At 45.5% G+C, this 21,030-nt stretch overlaps 1 protein-coding gene across 5 annotated transcripts; it reads right to left on the minus strand.

The window, feature by feature from the left end:
* Window positions 1-561: 561 nt before the first annotated feature.
* Window positions 562-21,030, minus strand: SKIDA1 (SKI/DACH domain containing 1). Of its 5 annotated transcripts, none has more exons than XM_053225375.1 (3): window positions 12,884-13,264; window positions 10,208-12,772; window positions 562-2,595 (listed from the first exon to the last, which is right to left on the minus strand). In XM_053225375.1, the coding sequence occupies exons 1-3, from the start codon at window positions 12,939-12,941 to the stop codon at window positions 2,576-2,578; spliced, it is 2,643 nt and encodes an 880-aa protein (XP_053081350.1). In that variant the 5' UTR covers window positions 12,942-13,264; the 3' UTR covers window positions 562-2,575. The 5 variants fall into 5 exon arrangements, with proteins under 5 accessions (XP_053081350.1, XP_053081349.1, XP_053081348.1 ...); XM_053225374.1 differs by lacking the exons at window positions 562-2,595; window positions 12,884-13,264 and adding exons at window positions 13,686-14,510; window positions 20,512-21,030 and having other exon boundaries at window positions 6,196-12,769; XM_053225373.1 differs by lacking the exons at window positions 562-2,595; window positions 12,884-13,264 and adding exons at window positions 13,686-14,510; window positions 20,512-21,030 and having other exon boundaries at window positions 6,196-12,772.

Raw genomic sequence — 21,030 nt, forward strand, 5'->3', positions numbered from 1 at the left:
TAGCAGGTAACTGGCGATCAATGGCCCCAACACTAGTTGTAAAAGATTTCCTGTGGGTTTTTTGGGTTTTTTTTTGTAATTATTTTTGCACTTTCTTCTCGAAGGAGATCACACTTAAAAACCAACTTTGGAGTATACACTAAACTATTGGTTCAAAACAGTAAGAGATGGGAAATTCACAGTCAGGAGCCTTCAGTTCATCTAGAAATATTGCATTGTGTCAGAATATTATAGGCAGTCCACATGTTACATAGGATCGGATCGTATTCAGATAAACCAGCTAGAGATTGATACAAAGCACAAGGTTTTAGAAGTGCTGGCAACCTCCCTAAATCTACAAATTAGTTATATTTTCCTCCCATTTAATTAATACAAAGCAAGTTCTATTTCCCTCCAATTTGATAGTAGCATTAAATTACAAGCAGCCGGCTGAAATTGTGTAAGATAATATGAAATTTTGACATTTTAGGTAAAACATGTTTCTGAGGTCATTTTTCTATAGAAGATGGCAGGAGTGTGTAACTAATTTCCTAATTTACTTTTAAATTTACATACGTAAAGATGTAAAAGGGTTTAAAAAAACACAAAGGTTTAAATACTTTATTTTCTTAAAATCATATGAGCCGCAAAACAACTGAACAATCCAAATGTTAACCAACCTCTTCTACTTTAAAATGTTTCTTATTTAGAAGGGCGTAAAAAGCACGACCTCTCTTTTGTAAATTCAGATAAGAAACACACTGGTAGGAGTGTGATTCATTCTCAATCGTATATGTTTAAGGTTGTTCGTTTGAAAAGCCTTTATTATTAACAGAAAATATCAAAATTGGCTTTCTGAAGACCAATTTGCCACATGACGTCTAACACACTTGGAACCAAATTAAAAGCATCTCTGCATTTGCATTGGGCAATGCACTACATGTTAGAACCACAGCCATGTGTTTATGGAGTCGACTCTCCTGGTCTTGAGATGCACTCTATTTTTTACAGCCTAACAGGAATAGCTTAGCACATGCAGGGCAAGAGGCTGGGAAGCCCTGGCCTCTCACCCCAGCAAGGAAGCTCAGGGTCACTGCAGGTTCCCACACTGCCTCCATCAGCATTGGTTTAAGCCCAGGTCTTACCCTCCTTCCACCTCTGGAGAAAGTATTGCTGACTATTGGGCACAAAGGTTAGGTAGGAGGAGGGGGAGAAAAGGAAAAGCTGAGAAAGGTGGGAGAGGAGAAAAAGGAGATAAAGGGAAAAGGTGAATAAACCTGGTCCTGGCAATTTCTACTGCATCATGCAGGTTTTACTTTGAATGGCTATAATATCCAGGCATTTGAAAGCTTAGCGTCCACTGGTCTGCATATTTGGGTCCAACGTAGAGGCCAAAAACTAATCTTCCACATTTGCCCCACCAACAATCAGGGGATTCATTCATTTGAACAGGAGGGAGAAAGAGAGAGGGTGAGAGAGACATGAGGAAAAATGAATGTAAAAATGTGCCTTTATTCCTGGGAGATCCAAGAATCTAGGTCCTTTGCAGTCATTTCAGAGACAGAAACTCATACCTACTGACCGAGTTGTAGCCTCAAGATCTCTTACATGTTTGTGTCCGTTTCTAACTTCCCCAGGAAAGAGGGAAGGCTGCTGTCTAACCTTAGTGCAGTCTCTCTTCTACACTGTTTTTCCTCCCTTTTGCCGGGCACTTATCACAAGTATTGTGTGGTTCCTGGAGCTAACCTAAACTGATTTAAAAGACGACAAGCACTAACAATGGAAATTATATTCCAACCTTTTGGTGCCCAGCATGTGCTTGTCCAATAGCCTCCAGGAGACTGGAGTTTGTCTGTCTGTCTGTCTGTCTGTTTGTTTTGATGGCTTGGAGATGAAGGTAGGCAGCCACTCAGTTTCTCTCCTGTTTCCCTCTGTTTCCTTTGGAGCACCCTGGCCAGGGTGGGCCCTTGCAGACCTGTGAGCAGTTGCTCTCTGCTAGACTGGCAATATTTTAGGGTCTAAATCTATTGATTCTAAGCCTCTTCCATCCAAAAGGGTCAAACACAAAGATATTGATGGCACTGATTAGATGAATGACTGGATCTTACTGGAGAGCCTCTAGGCTGCCTGCCATTCTCTCTCCACCTCCTTCTGTCTTGCTCTAGTCTCTCAAGGAAAGGAAGATCCCAACAGCAGGAGCTAAGGAATAGGGATACCCTAGCATCCTAGGTACTTGGTCTATTTCTCCTGTAGACGTTCTCTTCACACTACTGGGACACACACACACACACACACACACACATCTGCGGGCAGCACGCTCTCCTAATTCTTTTTCCAAAATCTCTGTCCCTTCACCTCTCTGGCCTTAACGTCCCTTGCAAGGGACAACCACTGCCCTTCCCCCAGTTAGACACCAGTCAGCCCCGCAGCCATGGCGGCAGCCGCAGAAGAATAGAGAGCTCTTGCTGCACCATACAGCTTGGCTCTGGGCGAAGAAGTCGTGGGAGTCAGATAGTGGTCCAGGAGAGGGCTGCTCCAGCCAGCAAAACATTTATTCAACTGGGCAAACGTTTTCCGGGCACCCACTATGGCAATTTTAGGTGCTGCTGTTAGGTCCTAGGAAGAGAAAAAAAGAGGAATGGAGGTCAGCAGTGCCAGCATGAGAGGAGCCCCGCATGAAGCCACTGACTTGGGGTTTAACTCCACACGTTTTGGGGTCGTCTTTTTCCAAGCAAACTGGAGTGATCTTCAGGGAAAGCCAAATACACATGGTGAAAACATCCTGTTTTGAGAAAGCAGGACCGGTGGAGCGCCGGTGACTGCCCACCAGTGCGTTAATCACTCAGGAAAGGGGCTTGGGAGCCCCAAGGCTTGAATTTGGTGCATTCGTGCAATTTGGAGCTTTTCGACTTCGTATTGATCCCTAAACTCAATTTTGAAAACAGCCTCCCTCGCAGAAGTGTGGGCTGTGTTATCCCAGTATTTGCACGCATCGATTGGGCTAAAATAAAATGCATCATACGCTCCTCAAAGAAGGAAAGAGACAGGGACAGTCACAAGAGGAATAGCAGAAAGTGCATAGTTAATATGGGTTGTACACGAATCCGCGAAACAAGTGCTTTAAACCCAGGGGGATTTCACGTAATAGCTAATTTGGTGAGAGAGCGAGTGTGCGCAAGCAGAGGGCCATCTTAGAAGGCCAGGAAGATAGGGAAGATATAGGTTTTTCTGACTGGAATTAACATTTCCTTGTGATTTGCATTTGCTAATGTCCAAACCCTGACGTACAGTCCACCTAACCCAGTCTCTCCACCGCCCCCCTCCCCCCCCCCCCCAAGTAGGCTCACGAAGAAATTCTCTTCCCTGGGCCACTGCCAGAGCTCGGAAGCCGCTGCTGCTTTTCCCCTCGATGCACCGGGTCTCGAGTCCCGGGAAGGCCGCGGGCCGAGCCCAGGGAGGCGCTCTCCGTCCGCCCTCTCCAGGCCTGCAGGACCCCGCGGGGTCCTCGCCTCAAAGTTCATCAAATGACCCCAGCGCCTGCCTGGTTTTGCCCATACACTTCCTGGGTCCCAACTCACTGGAAGGACAGCTGGAGAAGATGGGGAAAGGAGATAAGACTATCTTATCCTAGACCAAAGAAGAAATTCTTTTCCTTGTCTCACACCCACACAAAAACCTTTCATTTCTTCGGAGTCCATTTCAGGTTTCTGAGAGAGAAAGAGAGAGAGGGAGAGGGAGAGATCGCGCGTGAGAGAGAAAGGAAGAAAGAGTGGGGGAGAGAGAGGGAGAGAGACAGCTTTTAAACAAAAGACAAGGAGGCGCAGGCAGGGGTCTGGAGCTCCCCTTCGGGGGGCTGCTCCGCCCGGAGCCCCTCCAGCCTCTCGGCCCGGCATCTTCGGGCGTTCCGCAGGCCTGGCCAAAACCGCCTGAGCCTGCGCTCCACGCGGCTGGAGAAGTGGAGACAATGCCCAAGAACCAGTTCCACCCCGGCGCGGCTGGAGCCGGCGCTCGGCCCGGCCGGCCTGTGTCCGACGCTCTGGGAGCGGAGAGGGGCGCCGGGCCCCGCTCCGCCTCCCCGCGGCCCAAGCCGCCCGGATCGCCCCGGCGCTCCCGGTTCTCCGCGGCCCACTTAGCGAGCCGCTCTCGGGGGCCCGCGAGTTCAAAACACGCCTTCTCCTTAATGAAAGCCTGGAAACCCTCTCCACTTGCTTCCCAGGCCGAGTCGCCGTCTCCAGAGGTCGCCCGGGCGCGCTCGGCCCGGCGTCCGCTTCCGCGCTGGGCCTCCGAGGCCGAGCGGCCATTTACTGCCCTCTGATTGCGCCGAGGACCAGGTTAGCTCATAAAGCCTTTCACACTCAACAATGGGGATTTTCTCAACAATTAACAAGAAACAACATAATAAAGCCATTTACAAAGACCTTGCTATTTACTATAAATTAGGCACTCTTTAAGAGACCAGTGCGTAATTTCACACACTTTACAACTGGGGCTGCATTTTAAACACCCGGGAAAAGCAAGCTTGTTGCACTTTCCTGTGACCTATCTGCGGTGCACCTCTGTTTCCCCTCTTCCTCCGGGAGCAGCTTTGTTTGCATTGCTGCACCTCCCCAACCAAGGGTGGTTTTCCAGGTCACTGTCGCCCGTTTCCCGTTTCCAGGTCATCATTCCACTTGCAGAGGCTCAGAGAGGTTCCAAGGACAGGAACCACGGCGCCAAAGAAAAGCAAGCCTTGCCCCATCACACATCCCCCCTCTTTGGGAGTTCTGCTGGGCCTTCGCCTGCGCACCCGTGCCCTCCCCAGACTCCGGGCCCGCAGGTCTTGGGCCACTTCCCAGAAGGCGTTCACAGCCGTGCTGGCTGGCCCAGTGTGAAGCCTCATCTCTTTGCCACTTGCGTCGCACGCACGCATTTTGGAGACCTGGGCCAGCCCTCCGCCCAGAGCAAAAAAGCTGGGCCCCATTTGCCTGGGACAGAGAGATGAGGCCTGGGCGAGAAGGTGAGAAATGGCTAGGCAGTGTGTGCGTGTGCCGGGGTGGGAGATGACTTCAGAACACACAAAAGGAGCGCAAAGTGAGAGGAGGCGGTCCAGTCCCTGAGGACCGGCCGCGCGCCCTGTCGCCTCTGCTCCCGGCGGGCCTGGCCTTGAGGCCACTGGGACAGGAGGCTGCGTGGAAAGGAGCTGGGGGTCGTGCGCTCAGGGGTACGGGGCTGTTCCGCCCCGGGGAGCCAGTAGGTGACAAATTCAGAGGAGAGCAGGATCTGGCCGGGGGAGGGGGGGAGTCACAAAGAAATTTGTTTGCCACCATGCAAAATGGCGGCATTTAAACATCTTTCCGGTGTGGTGGCCCAGGCCAGAGAGCTAAGAGCTGCCCTGGGTCAGCACGGTGGCCAGAGCTTGGCACCTAGGTGGAAAGCGAGGGGGAAAGGGACCCCGAAGCCGCTACGTCCCCCGGGTCGGCCCTTCGCCGGCTAGGCCGTCCCCTGCGTTCCCTACCAGCCCGCCTGTCCCAAGCCCCGCGCCAGCAGCCCCTGGACACTGACCCCTGTTTACAAACACAGCCCGGGGGCGGGGTGGGGCCGGCCGGAATGCGGGCTGGCGGGGTGGGGGATGGCAGCTCTCTCCCGAGGACGCCACCAGCAGAGAGGAACGAGGAGTTGGTGCGAGAGAGCGGGCCCGGCAGCTGGAAAGGACTGAACGCCTTGTTTTTGAAACTGTCAATTCCCTCAACCCCTATTGTGAGGGCTTCATGCAAAACATCTCAGGCCTTTTAAAGTAGGAGCTTGTGAGGCCGCCACAGTTTGAAAAGGAGCGAGAGAAGAGCGGGGGCCTAGGGCATGGGCAAAGAATGATAGCTGGGCCCCCCTCCTTTTTTTTTTTTTTTTTTTTTTTTTTGCAAAAGACTGCCTGCCAAACAGGTAAAATGCAGCCCTTCCCCCCACCTCCTTGAGCTTCCCTACGTCCCTACCCCCCAGGCTAGTTTGCAAATGCCCTTTGGCCTAGGGAGCAAACCAAAACCAAAGCTAGCGTTAAAAATAGTTCTTCCTTCCAGGAAGGGGAAAATCCTGGGGAAGACCTGGGTGACCGGGCGGACTCCCTAAGGTGGATGGCCTGTTCCTCCTTGTCAATTTCCTTAAGTTAGTTGATGGGGAGCCTTTAATTCCCACCCCCCCCCCCTCCAGTTTAGCTCTAAGAAACTCTTTTTCACATGTTTTATCAGCAGGAAGTTATTTTCAAGGTGAAGCAAAACTCACATTTTCTAGCTTTTGTAGATACTAGAGCTTTATTATTATTATTATTTTTTAATGTGAGGGTTCTGTTTTTGTTTTTTTAACATGTAGGACTTTTGTTTTTGCTTTCTTTGAAAGAAAAAAAAAATGCTTTTGAGGCATGAGTCTCTATCTTTTCCTGCCTTCAAACAAAACTATCATTTTCCTATCAAGCAGACACTTCAATTCTTGTGACCAGAACTTTGAAAATTTTTTAGACCATTGAAAGTCACCCAGACACGGGTAAGATAAAAATCCACACACCGAGCCCATCTAGTTTGTGTTATTGCCGTTTAGTGGTGGCTCCTTGTTGTTGATTTAAAAATAAACAACCATTATTGAGATTACTGCACTGTAATCAAGTAAGCCAGTAAAAAGAACACCCACTTTAAAGAGTAAATAGTTGAAAAAGAGCAAGCTCCATTTTCTCCGAAGGCAGAGAACCTGACTGTAAGACCAAGTGCACACATCTCTTAAAAAAATAATTAAGTCTTCATTTCAGAATCTTATCAGGAAACTATTTTTACAGGAGACCCAAAATAAGCTTGTTTCCCCAAAGAGTCATAGATTCCTTCATTTTCTTTATGTTTGTAGGTGGTGAGCTTTAGACATAGGACTAAGTGACCCTGGGACCACAGAGTGCCTTTAAAAAAATGCTATCACCTGAAAACATCGAAAGGTAAAAATGCAATCTATCAATGGAGGTAACTTTGTTTTTCTCTCAATAAGGCTTCACTTTTTGAACAACTGGGACACTTATAGCATCTTAGAAAACATTAATCATAAAACAACCAAAATGAAATAAACTGTACCGAGAATAATTCCCACAGCAGAATGGGAAAACAGCTAAGGGACTAAAGAATACCTTGTATTTGCAAGTTACTGAATACTATTTGGTACACTCTCCTAACAGAAGCCCCAACTCAGATTCTGCTGTGGTTGGCTGGCTTGTTGTAGTACTGTGGGGTGAAATCTGTGTTGACTATTTAATTTCTTTCCTTTTGATGGTATCACTCTGGAATGCCTCGGCCTCCATGCTGCTCATTCTCCAGCTCCTATAAACTGAAACTATTGATTCTCTGAGGGCTGGAGACCAAGTGTCAAAGCTGGAAGCCGATATTTTATGTCAGAAATTCCATTGGGTATATTTGTTTTAAATTGTGCTTATTCTACCTAGCGGTCCTCTCACACCCCAAGATCTGTAGACTTCAAATATATTCTCAATTTATAATATGGGAACAATGATTCCATAGCCAACAAGAAAAGTACTAGTCTTAGAAGTCATCACACTTTGAACTCTCTTGACTTAGCAGTAATTAAAGAATAGAAATTACAGACTTCCAGTGTGTGTATATCACACTTTTTACAGACTGATTTTGCAGGACAAATCACTGCACCCAAATTCTGTATGGCCTTCCAAAGAGGCAAGAACTCAGGCTGTGAAGCTGATCGTTCAGCTTTCTAGGGGCTTTAACTGTAACTTGTACTGGTCTTTGGAATGATACACAAACATGAATTCAAGGAGGACATCCCCCAAATTTTGCTTTGACCATATCTATCATCCCAATAAAAAAAGGATCCAGTGAACCTACCTCTGGCACCATTCAAGAAGGAAAGGAAGGGAGGCAGTTCAAAGCATGTGTTTACTCCATCCAAATGTATTTGGATGCAGGTATTCTCAGCCTCTGTCCTTTACAGTAAGAGTAAAACCACAGATCATATACAGCAATTAGAGCTGAGACCATCCAGATCTAACTGAAACATTTATAGACAAAAGAAAAATTTCAAAGGGAGTAGGAATTAGAAGGTGAAGGGCAAGGAATAAAAAAAAGAGTCCATTTCCATGAGAAATAGTGACTTAAATTCACACAGTAAACATCTCATTGATGTTTTGTTTTGTTTTACGATTTATGACCTATAGATGCAACTTCTTAGGAATATGATGGCAAAAATCTGAGATCCATAATTAATTTGTCAGACTAAGGGGGGTGGACCAAAAATTGCCAGATTTAACATTCATTAAAATAGCAATTGATCTCTGCTTCACTGTCTTAAACCTGAAACTTTTTGCGCTTGATTTGGAACAAGTTTGCAAAGTTCTGTTGTTATTTAGAAAGAAATCCAGTGTTTTGCACAGAACCTGCCTGGCCTCATCACATGGTGTTACAACAAAACACTACACCCAACAAATGCATTTCTTTCAGGCAAAAACATGACAAATGAAAATGCCAACAAAACCATTCTTTCCTGTTAACCGTTCTTCAATCTGGAATAAGTAGAAATGTATGGAACCAGGAATTTTAAACAGTGTTTTTAATTGAAAATAAAGCTAAAGCATGCTTTTCAACAGTGCAAATTTCCATAATTTTGATTTGCTGCTTCCATCATCACAAGATAGCACACCAGCATGGCCCTTACCAAGGGCTAGACCCTAGCCATTTGCATGTTGAACTACTTTGATTTTAAGTGCAAATATAGATAGTCACCTCTGATTGTCACTTGCAGTAGAAACTCTCCTGCTTTATCACAGGATGGTCTGAAAACAGAAGTTTCGAGAGATGCGGAAAAAGTAAAAGGTAATAAAACCCAAGTGCCTGAGTTCTGATACCAAAGAGCCCTAAAATAACTGTTATTTTTCATTGGGGATATGCTTAGAACTCTGACCCATTGTACTTTTCTCGGTTGTATTTACTGCTCTGTCATTATGAAGAGTCAGACCATAAAATATCCTGCTATTAAGGGAACTATTTAATTGTTTTGCAAGTTTGAGGAGTCAAACTTGAGGAGTCAGACCACAAGGTAAGCAGGACAATAGTGAATAAGAGTCACCTTATTTATAACCTTTGGGTGAGAACACAAAAAGGACTTTTTCCAATTGCAAGGAGTAAAATCCCATCCTTTACAAGAAAAAAAAAAAAAGCAATCTCATATTCCTTTTACTCAGTATATATGAGGCAGCTTTTACCAGCATTCAAGCAGGACTCCCCAATCTTTCCACTCAAAAAAAGAAAGAGAGAGAAGGAAAGAAAGAAAGAAAGAAAGAAAGAAAGAAAGAAGAAAGGAAGGAAGGAAGAAAATTAAGTGCAACTACTCTTGGAGAAGGAATGAGGGGAGCAAAAGAAAAAGATACCCCACAAAAAAGAGCTCCAGAAAAGAACATTTTGGGCTCACAGAAACTTCTTTCTACCTCACTGTGTAACCACGTAACCTAACAAACTTTCACTGAATTAACAGTTACACTTTCAGGTCTGAAATCTAGTGCATAAACTTAATGGCTCATTGTAATATTTATTATTCAACCTTTTGACATTTATTTGTAGCAGTTGAATTGAGGTACCGGGTGCATTATTAGCATTGAAACAGTAAAGTGTTCCAGCTCTACCTTAATAACTGAGTTTTACTTGAGTCTTTAGCCTGAAGTAGTCTGTGGAATGTAAACCAACCCTTCTCCCACCCCGCCCCCACCCTCCTCCAGGAAAAAAAAAAAAAAAAAAAAAAAAAAACCCGCAATGGAAAAAAAGTAATCCGATTTCTGTCTTCAAAATGCGATAAACCAGGGCTCCAAAAGGGGTGTAACACATTAATGGACTTGTACAAACCATCCTGTGCAGTTATACAACAAAAGGAAGGTAATATGGTTCAAGAAAATATCTTCCAAAACACTTTTATGAATTAAATTTCCTGAATTTGTGACTCGGTGGAAGAGGTATTGCAGAACCGCCCAGCTGCCATTTCCATATAGGATGGGCTTTGTGAGGAGGTTGGGAATCCTTAGTGGTGTTTAAGGAATACGCCGGCCACAAATCCCCATCCTTCCCAATAATGAGTGATGGTGGACAAGGAAAATTTGCCATGAAATTAAATGGCCTTTTCACTGCTGATGCTACATTGCTGGCTACCTTTTTGCGTCTGTTTATAACTGTAAAATCATCCAGTGTTCCTTCATGTGTTTCGGTTTTACCTGTAGGACGAGGGCTTCTAGCTGATTTCAAATTTGGTTTGACTGGAGGTGTCTGAAGTACGGGTCGTTTTCCCAGTACTAGTGTCCGGTAATTTTTTCTCACCCTGGCACCAAATTTATATTCCCCATCCTCGGGTTTTGGAGAACCTAAAGTGCATGAGAGGCCCTGACTCTGAGCCGGTGGGTTTAAGGAAAGCGTTTCTTTTTCAGGGCATGCAAAACCTTCTTCCTTGGCTGTGGTTAACAAGGCGTCCTCCTCTTTACTTTCAGTCACACTGTAAAACTCACCCTCTGTATCATTGCACTCGCACTTAAGCTTATTTGTAATAAGGTCAGGTTCATATTCTTCATTAGCACTACTGTCTTCTACTTTGATTTTAATATTGTGCAGAAATGGCAAGGTCTTGTCGCCCGCGTTAGTGCACGGATTCTCAGCTTTCGTGGCTGCTGCTGGTGCTGCTCCATCCACCTCAGAAGCGGTTTGGGAAGAGGACAAATCCGTAGCAAATTCAGCACCATGAGGGATTTTGGAGTCTTTTTCTGAATTTGCGGCTGCTCCTGAAGAATCATTATCGAAGAACCTAGCAGCTATTGTGTTGTTATCAGCACAGTGCGTAGTAGGAGTTGCTTGTAGGCATTTCCTAGCCTCTCGGAGTATTCTTTGTTGTGGAAATGCATTGTTTGTCTTTGGGCTAGGTGAAGAGGCCCCCTCCGCCAAGCAGTTAATTGTCAGGTCAGTTCTCTTTACAGTACTGGAAATTTCAGAGTGTGGGAATGTAATCTCAGATACCCTATCGTTCCTTATCTCTGTGAAACAACTCCCCAGGCTGGCCGGGCAGTACACCGGAGACGCTTTGGGGGCCCAGCTCTGCAGATTCCACTCCTCCGGCGACTCGGCTTTGACACTACTCTTGAGGTCGGGAAGTCTGCCGGCATCCTCGAAAGCAGCGGGTTTGGTTGCAGCGGCGGCGGAGGCCAGATGGTACAAGAAGTTGGCCTGCGCCTGCACGCTGGGAGGCTTGCCGAAGCTGGTGCGTCTGAAACGGATGCTCTGCACCGACACTTGGCTGGAGCCGGAGCTGGAGTCCGACTCCGTGGACGAGTCCTCCTCCTCCGAGCTGACTTCGCTGGAATCCGAGGCCCCACTGCCCCCCTCCTCCTCCTCCTCCTCCTCTTCCTCCTCCTCCTCCTCCTCGCCCTCCTCCTCCTCTTCCTCCGAGGACACGGAGTTGCTGGAACTGGACAAACTGGAGCCAAAATCGGAGTCGTTGGCTGCATGGTCCGAGTAGGAGCTGGACTCCGAGTCGCTGCTACAACTCTCGGGAAAGCTGCCGAGATGGGGCTGCGGCCGGTGGTGATGAGGGGGGTGGTGATTCTGCTGCGGCTGTTGGGCCCGGTGGTGGTGGTGGTGGTGGTGGTGATGGTGGTGGTGGTGGTGGTGGGGAGGCGGGCAGAAGCTGTTAACCAGATGAAACCTCTCCAGGCAAGTGGCCCCGGCGGCCGCCGCCGCCGCCGCTGCCGCCGCCGCCGCCGCCGCCTTGGCTTTGTAGGACCTGGGCAGCAGCAGCAGGCGGCGGGCGCCGGCGTGGGGCGCGAGCAGGCAGTCCTTGGCGCCCCCGCGCTTGCGCTTGCACCGGTAGGTCAGGCTCACCGGGCCTCCCGCTCCCGCCGCCGCCGCCGCCGCCGCCTTGGGCTGGGGCCCGGCCGCCGAAGCCTGGTAGTAGGCGGCGGCGGCGGCGGCGGCGGCGGCGGCAGCGGCGGCGGCGGCGGCGGCGGCGGCCGGGTGCTTGCTGCACAGCAGGCTCCGAAAATAAGCAGGGTCCGAGTGAAAAGCAACGTAGTTTCCCTGGAGCGGGGCAGTTTCATAGTTTAGAGGGGGTTTGCAAGGCGAGCGCACGATTTCCGGGTAGTGCGAGCCCGGGTATTTGCTAAAAATCTGAGGTAGATGGGCGGCGGGGCGCGCGGCGGCGGCGCCCGGGCGCGGGGACTGCGCGCTGATTGGCAGGGGCCGCGCGGATCCGCTCAGGCCCCGCCAAAGTTGGTGCTTGTCCTTCCAAAAACCCGGGCGGGGGCTGGCGGCGGCGGCGGCGCGCTCTGGCGGCGGCGCCTTTGTGGCCAGGGCCCGGCCGACCCTCCTGCGCTTGGTCTTGAGGACACGCTCGGTTTTGCAGGAGGTGTAGAGTGCTTCCACGTCTTCCCGGGAGATGAGAGTGCATTTGGCGGCGTGGAATGCGATGCTGTTGATTGCCTTGAGTTTCCGCAACTCCTCCAGATCGCAGTGGTGCTTTTTCACTTTCAAATGATCCATGCGCTTGTGCACGGTCGTCCTCGGGATGTTCTTCAGCAGATCCGTGAAGACTTGGGAGAGGGCAAACATTTGCTTTCCTTTAATGATGAGGTAGCCGAGCCTCACGCCATCCACCTCTTCAAAACCTGACTTCAGGTCTCCCATCTCGGGCACTAAATGATCCCCACCATTTGCAGTAAATATATACGTGACGCATACATACACATGTATGTATGTTAATCCTCCACCAGATGCTGCGTGTGTCTCAAGGCATCCTGCTAATAAAATAACAAAGACTGTTATTCCCGGCGAAGGGAGTGCCAAACTCTAGGCAAAATTATTGGAAAAAAAACAAAACAAAACAAAACAAAACATGAAATTACACTGACTTGATTCTTGCTTTTTTTTTTGGTTTTCGTATTTTTTTAAAAAGAGGGAAAAAACCATCCGGTTTCTGATCTGCCAGTGTGTTGGTCTAAGTCCCCGATGCAGATCAGTACCTGGGCCCCTCTATTCCTTCCTTCTCCATTGGAGCACTATGATAATGGAATGTGAAGGGAGAAAGAGAAAAGAAATGCAGCTGCTATTCCCGCCGCTGCTTTAGCTACAAATAAAATGACAGAGTGAAGTGAGCTCGTCCGGAGACACCTTCATCAATTAATTCCCCTAAAGCCAGCGCTGATTGGACACTCCTGACAGGTGATGCAATAAAAATTGATATTCCACCCCTTCCCCCCAAAATCTCCCACTAATTAGCATACCCTTATACTGCCACCTCCCCTCCCAAAGTAAATAATACAGTCGGTATATAAATCTTTCCATTAAACTATCGGAGCTCAGAAACAGCCTGACTCACAGACTTCATCTGAACCAGTGTGTGTACGCTTAAAAAAAAAAAAAAAAAAAAAAAAAAAAAAAAAAAAAATCCCTGTATATTCGCCTTTAAAGGAATATTGCCTATTTTTTCCTTTATTTGCATTTTACCGCTGCAGCTATTATCATTTCAAAGAAAAGCATTTTAAAAACATTATCAAGCGTAAATAGACATACCCCACCCCCTTTTCCTTGGGAAAATGGAGCTTAAGCGAAAATGTGCAGAATAGCCTGGTATTTCCCTTATGGGAGTGGAGGAGACCGGCTGGGAGCTCCAAAGTTAAACCCGCGCAGTGAACCACCCCAGTACAGACTTACGTTTTGAATTTCTCTCGATTTTCCTTTTTTTTTTTTTTTTTTTCCTGAAATGCCTTTTACAACCAGAAACAAAGTTATTTGACCAAGGAAGCAGTTCAAGGCTCCAGCTCCGAAACACTGTAACAATTCAACTGGATTTGGGTTCTCTGCTGGGGGGTGGGGTGGGGACGAGGTAGCTGCACGTCAGACCCATAACAAAGCATAGATAAGCCAGAAATGTGTACACTTTTCACAATTAACCAGGCTGGATTAGAGGCCAGATCGTCCTAGAGTCCCCAGCACAGCCTTTGCCAGGGTCCTGTTCACCACAGGTCAGAATTCCAGGGAGCAGACTGCTTCTGCAGCGAAGAATAGAAAATGTAAAACGCCCAAGGTGCTTCCAGAGGTTTTACGTAATAACGATGAAAAGAAAGTGCTGATGTACGATGCAGACTATTCCAGTGGTCTGTGATGCTTTCGGTTGCGAGTTTAAATGAATCTTCCACAACTCTCATTTTTTCCATGAAAGCCAAGCATCTGCTTAAAAAAATAATCACTTTGGATGAATATCAATGCTGTTTAACCTCTTCTTAGTCGAGTTAAGGCACATTTTGGTGTCTTTTCAAGGATATCCAAAATATTGCCAAATGAGAGCAAGGGTCTTCCCAGTTGCATTATCAGGATCCCAAGGTGGTTTGTTGGCTCCTTTGCAAAATTCGGCAAAATCTTAACTGTTCGGTGTTTGCAACTACAGCATAAATGCAACCCAGGCATTTATATGTTTCCTTGTTCCTCCAAAAATAGACACATCCGTGTGGTTAAAAGAATAAACGGATATTTCTGAGCCTGCAAGAAAAGAATTGTACAGTAATTTCTTCCTTCCCATTCAAAAGTTCCAGTTTCCCCTGCTCTGGTCTGGCTAGCACAAGCAGGTATGGCTCAAAAGAAAAGGGAAAAAAAGATAAAAACAGAGGAATCAGACATATAAAAAGGTAGTTTGCATGAAATCTCGGCCATAGTTCCCCACCCCCACCCTCATCTCCCTAGTAATTTCCCAGGAATTTTGAAGAGAATTGGGAATTTCAAGAAGTGCATCCGGAAATTAAGGAAGTCTATTTAAGAGAGTCAGTAACTCAGAGGTTGGGATTTGAAAAGTCAGCCCTGGACTACTGTTGCACTCAGCACAGATGTAATCGCCGCTCTTCAACTTAATCAATGTGTGTACAAACCACGATGTCTAGTTCTTGCCTTTGAAATCTAAGGCTAGCATTTCCATCCAAGAAATCAGAGCTACAGCAAATTACATTTTTGTCCCTTGAATGAGAGAAGGATCATTGAATGGATCTCGTGATATTTCAGGCTTTAAACGTAACCGAGAGGCAGCAATGAACAATGCCTCGTCACAGCTAATACCATCCACCGAGTTGGCTTTCTTTTGCATCTGGATCTATCACACCGCGTTTTTCTCTTTCACTTTCACAGGAGGCAAAATGCAAAAGGCTTAAGTAGAAAGCAAAGTTTCCAGAAAAAGCAGATGCTGGTGTTTGTTTTTTAAAGTCTAATGACCAGAGTCTTTCCATTGCCAGCGACAATAATGTCGTTTTAAAATTCCTCCTGATGCACTTATATACTGGCAGCTCTCTTCCTCCAACCCCACCCCCGTCCAATTCCCCTCCTCCAGCTTTGAGATTTCGACCAAAGAGTCAAACAGCCAAGAAATAGTAAACTCAGAAAAAGCCTTTGAGAAGACATTACAAAAGGTTGGCTAGAACATCCTTATCCTTATTTATTTATTTTTTTGGCCAGGTAGTTCTAGTTGTTCTCCATTCCTATTTAGATTTACACACGCGCACACACACACACACACACTCCTACTCTTGCACATGGCAACATGATTTAGTAACCTTTTCAAAATTACCTTTTTTTTTTTCTCTCCCTTCCTCTGTTTCCACCTTTAAAACACTGGCAACATAGGTGGTTGTTAAAACTAGTAGAATATTGTGTTTTTTTTTTTTAAACCAAAGGTACAATCTGTTGGGTCAAGTAGAAAGAAAAATAAAGGCCAGATGACTTGGGAGATGTGTCTATATATACAATTTATGCAGGTATCTTTGTATGTACACTCAGGCACCTTTACACTTATACATTTTTAATACTCTTATTACATATCTTTCTTCTTGTCTAATACATTCTTTTGTTCCTTTAACTTCCCCATTATTGTGTGTGTGTGTATGTGTGTGTGTTAAGGCGCGAGTGCGTGCATTCACATGCACGCGCACACACACACACGCACACACACACACACACACGCGCGCGCGCGCACACACACACATACATAGAATGTGACAGACAGCTTTCTTGTGGCCATCAGCACACGTTGCATATCCGGGGTCTTCTCCAGGCACATTGGGGGTCGATCCCGATAAAAAGATCTACCAGAGACCCCTGAGCGCTCACACATGAAAGGCAGGGGACTTTAAGGTGGATTTGCATGCACACAGGGGATTTCGATCAATAGCTACCAACATTTATGGCTTAGATTATTAATGTGAAAGCTGGCCAAAAGAATGGGGATGAAAAATTAAAGGTGTCTGTTATCAATTATGCTTAAAGTTATGCAATAATTTACTTACTTTGCCTGGATGTGCAGATCCAGATGTATAAAGTACTATTCTTCAAAAGCCAGGGGGTTTCTTTGATAAATTTGTTGACCATGTCAGCCGCCTCAACAATCAAAGATGAACCCAATTCAGATGATGGACTGTATTCAAATTCTTTTTTAAGAAAAGATATATCAACTTCTGTTTCTCAAATGCATATACATATGTGGGCAGATATGCCCAAATTAACATTTATGTGTGTATCCATCTCTAAGAGTACAGAGAATTACCTTATTGAGAATTTAGGAATATATATGATAAGCATGGAGTTTGTTAATTACATGTAATTATTTTCTCAGTGAGGAATGCACAATCTACTCACTATCATAAAAAGCATTTTAGCTTTGGAAACAAAGCTGCTGGCTAAAGGAAAATCCTCTGTGGCAAATACAGATAGAAGTATATTCTTAATGTCCTCTTACTTCTGCATTTGTTGTAAAAAAAAAAACACAGTACTTTCAGTTTTTAAAGTGATGGGTTATGAAGATACGTACATATTTGTCTTTACTTACCCTGTATGAATGTGGTAAATTTACCTTCGGATGTTCTATTTTGATTTATTTTCACTGTATTTTATGTTTAAATACCATTGCAATTCAGTCTGACCTCTTTCCTCTGGAGCGAAGTAATGCACACGGCATTTACAGTCTTTTAAATGGTTAGCTGGGAAATGCAGTAGCAATTTGCAGGAGTAGTTTACTAATGGGGAAAGTTCTTTTGAAAACCTGAAGGAAAACCTAAGAGTACTTTTGCATTTCTACACTACAACTGTCATATAATTAAAGTATTGAAGAGCATTAAAATAATCCTTTTCCTTCCAAGCTTTCACCCATACACATATAATTTAAATGAGGATCATCCCCCCACATCACCATCACCACCACCTAACTCTTCACCATATACATTTGTTTTACTGATTACTGGGCACATTTTGTTCCAAGTGAATTCAGACAGAAAAGACTAAGGACATCACAAAGGCCTCAACAATGTAAGTATACTGGTTAGGAGAATAAAAGAAGCCCCTTGTACTGTTAGCCAAAAGTAATTATAATACATCTAACACATTCTAAAATAATAATAATACAAAGCCTCACATGGCTGAATTAATTTAGGATATAGGACAATAAAATCTTGTGATAGTCAACAGTTCCTCATCAAAATTCATCTAATTTCACATGTTTTCTACTTTTGGGGAGGGGAAAATGAGAATGGAGGAGGAAATGCTAAATTAAGGAGTAGCGTAAATTATAACTTAGTATATTTTCCTTAATTTTTTTTTTTTGTCTCATCCACACAAATCAAGGCAAGTCTCCAAAAGGGCCCATCCTTCTGTTCTTAGGCATTTTGAAATCCTGTTTTTAATAGAAGTTTGGGACACAGAGTGTATGCCATGTTGTCTACTGACCCATAATCAAAATGCACTGACCTTCTACCCTTTTTTTGCCCCCTGACCCATCTTGAATTCAATGCAGGCTTTATAAATTTGCAAATCCTTGGAGGTAAAGGGGTTTTTGTGAGGCTTTGTTCTGAAAAAGCCCTAAGAGTGTACTTTCTAAATTAGACAAAGGTAAAGCAACAAAACCTAGTGGACAAGATTTTATACAGGTGAGCAATAGACAACTCTTCAGTTAACATATATTGTAAGCTAAAAAGCAGTTATAAACATGGGAGACAAGAAGGTTATACATTGCATTAAATTAGAGTGTGGTACAAATCTCTTTCGTGATGTAAGAAATGGTTAGGCCACAATCTTCCTGCTCTCCTCATCTCAAGGGCTGTGGGGGACCCTAGTGACCAAGGAAGGAATGGGGGTGGGGGGAAGGGCATAGAGAGAGGGGAGGGAGGGAGGAAGGGAAAGAAAGAGAGGAGCGAGCGAAAAGCGATCTGAATCTACTCGCACATTCCCTTATCTTTCCTGCTATCAGCCAGTTTAAAGGACACCATAATTATGATGGTGATAAAAACAATGCCTGCTTATGTGTGCTGAATAAATAAAGAATGTTTACAGCTAAAGAATCTTTTAATTCCAATTAAATGCTATCAACGAAAAGCCACTTTTCCTACTGCAACAGCCTTTCCCCCCAATTATCTTGTTTTGTTGCAATATTTTCCTACGAGACACCAGGGCTTCTCACAATTGATCCTGAATGTTGAAAAAAAAAAAATCTGAGAAAGTAGAGTTCAGTGTTGATATATTAAATAATACACAAATATCAAAACCTACAATTTATTTGTGTTGCCCAAATTTGTGTTTATTTTGCACAAGGGTCAAATGTGTAGAAACCGCAGTGATGACACTGAGTGTTGAGGCCTACCTACAGGCTGCTGAAGCCATGGAGAAATTCTGAGCACCCAAGAGGGGAGAAGGGAAACATAAGACATGTGGGGCCTGATGGTCTCTGGAAAGGGAATCCTCTGGTTCTGTTCCCCTGGCTTCAGCCCAAATCCTTCTAGGAGCACTGGAGCCAATCACTGTCTTCCACTGCTGCAGCTACTGGGCGCACACAAAAAAAGCGGGAGATCAAAAAATCCCAAGTTCGCATTTATAGATACACAAGGATCATTTCATATTCATGACTCCAACAAATCACATCATAATCAGATTTAAACAAGGTTTGGGCAGTAATACCCACCAGGCTGGGCACTAAACATTGACAAGTATCACCCACTAACCAGAAAAGTTGTCCGTTGTCCTTGTTGTTGTTGTTGTTGTTGTTATTGTTGTTGTTTTGAATCACAGAATGAAAATTAAGTCTTTGAACTTCGAAAAGCTTACTCTTAGCTTTTCAGGCCAATTTTTACACTAATAAATTTCAAATACACGCCTCTTTTTATGTCATTCTACAACGTTGTGATTCAAACTTCCATTTCTGTCCTTTTTCAGGTCTAGTGGTGTTTTGTTTGTGTTTTGGAAAAACACAGGACATAACAAACATTGTGGAAAACGCACTGGCTCAGTTACATGCCCTTACAAACCTGCCTTTTAACACCATCTGTCTAAGTAGCACATTACTAGGTATAAACTGAAAAAAAAAAAACTTTGAAGAAATATCTAATGTTTCTTGGCAAATTCTATTTGGTGATGTGGTACAAAAATACAGTGGTAAAAAAAATTCAGGGTATCCATAAGTTTTCTGGGTAGTTGCAGGCCCCTTTCCTTTTGAAAGTTTAGAGCTCCAATACCCTCAATTCTACTGGCAGAATTAGGATGGACCTAGAGGGTCCTAAACGTGACCGATTCACTAAGGCGGGGGGCTACACTTGCAGCAACGTGCTCGGCAACTTAATCCTACGCTAAAAGAGGGCAGAGAGCGAAAAAGAATGGAATACAAACTCTCCCGACATTCGTAGTTACTTTCAAGGTGGATTGTGTATTTTAAGGCTGATGGGAACGTCTGGTTTTTGGAGCAAAAAGAAGAGAAGGTAAGTGTTTGTCCTTGTATCCACCAGTTCGTAGAGAAACAATGAAAGAACAAAGGGAACCACTTCTCCATCTGAATATTTTCTGTGTCTCCCTCCGTTCCAAGCCAAAAAGCTGGCGAGGGGATTCGCTTTACTCTACCTTAGGTAGTTGTTGCTAGCCTTGTTGAACTGAGAATGAGGGGAAAAGTTGAGCGGCAGTGTAAATATAGACTAAATAATAATAATAAAGGCGTGCTGTGGCGAATCTCCACCGCACCGGTCGCAGCAACTTACAGGAGAAGTTGCTAAATCTATGAAGGCAAAGCCCAGGAAACAACCTTTACAGTATAGATTTCGAACTCAGTCATTTAAATGGCCGTTCTTGCTGTCTGGAAGGATTTCTGCGTACAAAATCCTTAGTACTGTCTATGGCAAGAGGGTGGTGTACTGTTTTGCTCGAAAAACTGTTCGCTATTGCTATGTGGAAAATAATTTTGTAAAAAGGAAAGGGGATTCAAGTATTGAGTGGCAGCGGTGGCTGGGAAAGGAGAGAGATTCGTATTTAAATGTATTTGCTTTGGGGTACGGTGGTTATCAGCAAGTCCGCCTTTGTGGGTCTCTGTGGCTGAATGAGTAAGTGACCGAGTGCCGACGGCATTATATAAATGGATTGGTGTGTGGGGGGAGCCCCCAAAGCGGTCGAGCACGTGAAACATACATTTTTTTACTGCCCCCCAAGCAGCGACCAAGCCCCCCCTCCACCCCACCCCAAATCCGTATATTACCTGCCCAGTTACAGTGACACATGTTTATGTTTATAGTCCTGGTTTGTAGTAGCGTCAAGAGCCGCAGCAAGAGGAGGGGGAGGAGAGAGGAGAGGGAGGAGTAAATGCAACCACCCCCACTTGTTGTTAAAGCAAATTTACTGCGTTATTGCAAGCCCGGTACGGGGGGCTGGGAAGTGAGTTGAGAGGAAGGGTCGAGTTGGGTAGTGTGTTGGTGGTGGAAGGGGGGGGGGGTGGGGTTAGGAGATCCGGGACGGAGCTACTCTCTCCAGCGGCCCGGGAAAAGCAGCTCGGTCAATAGGGGAGCATGCTGGCGCGGTAGAAAACAAAAAGGTTCCTCCTGCTCGCAGCGTTCACGTGGGGGGCTCTGCACGCGGGGCTCCAGGGCCCTGACCTCTGACCCCGGCTCCTCTCCGCGCTCTCCCGGTGCCGCGCGGCCACTTTTTACCCAGGATCCCTCGCGCGGGCCGCGCTCGTGCCGAGCTCGAGTCCTTCTTAATCCTCCATTCCCCGATTTCC

This window comes from Acinonyx jubatus, chromosome B4 (assembly GCF_027475565.1).
Source record: "Acinonyx jubatus isolate Ajub_Pintada_27869175 chromosome B4, VMU_Ajub_asm_v1.0, whole genome shotgun sequence".
NCBI classification, from domain to species: domain Eukaryota; kingdom Metazoa; phylum Chordata; class Mammalia; order Carnivora; family Felidae; genus Acinonyx; species Acinonyx jubatus.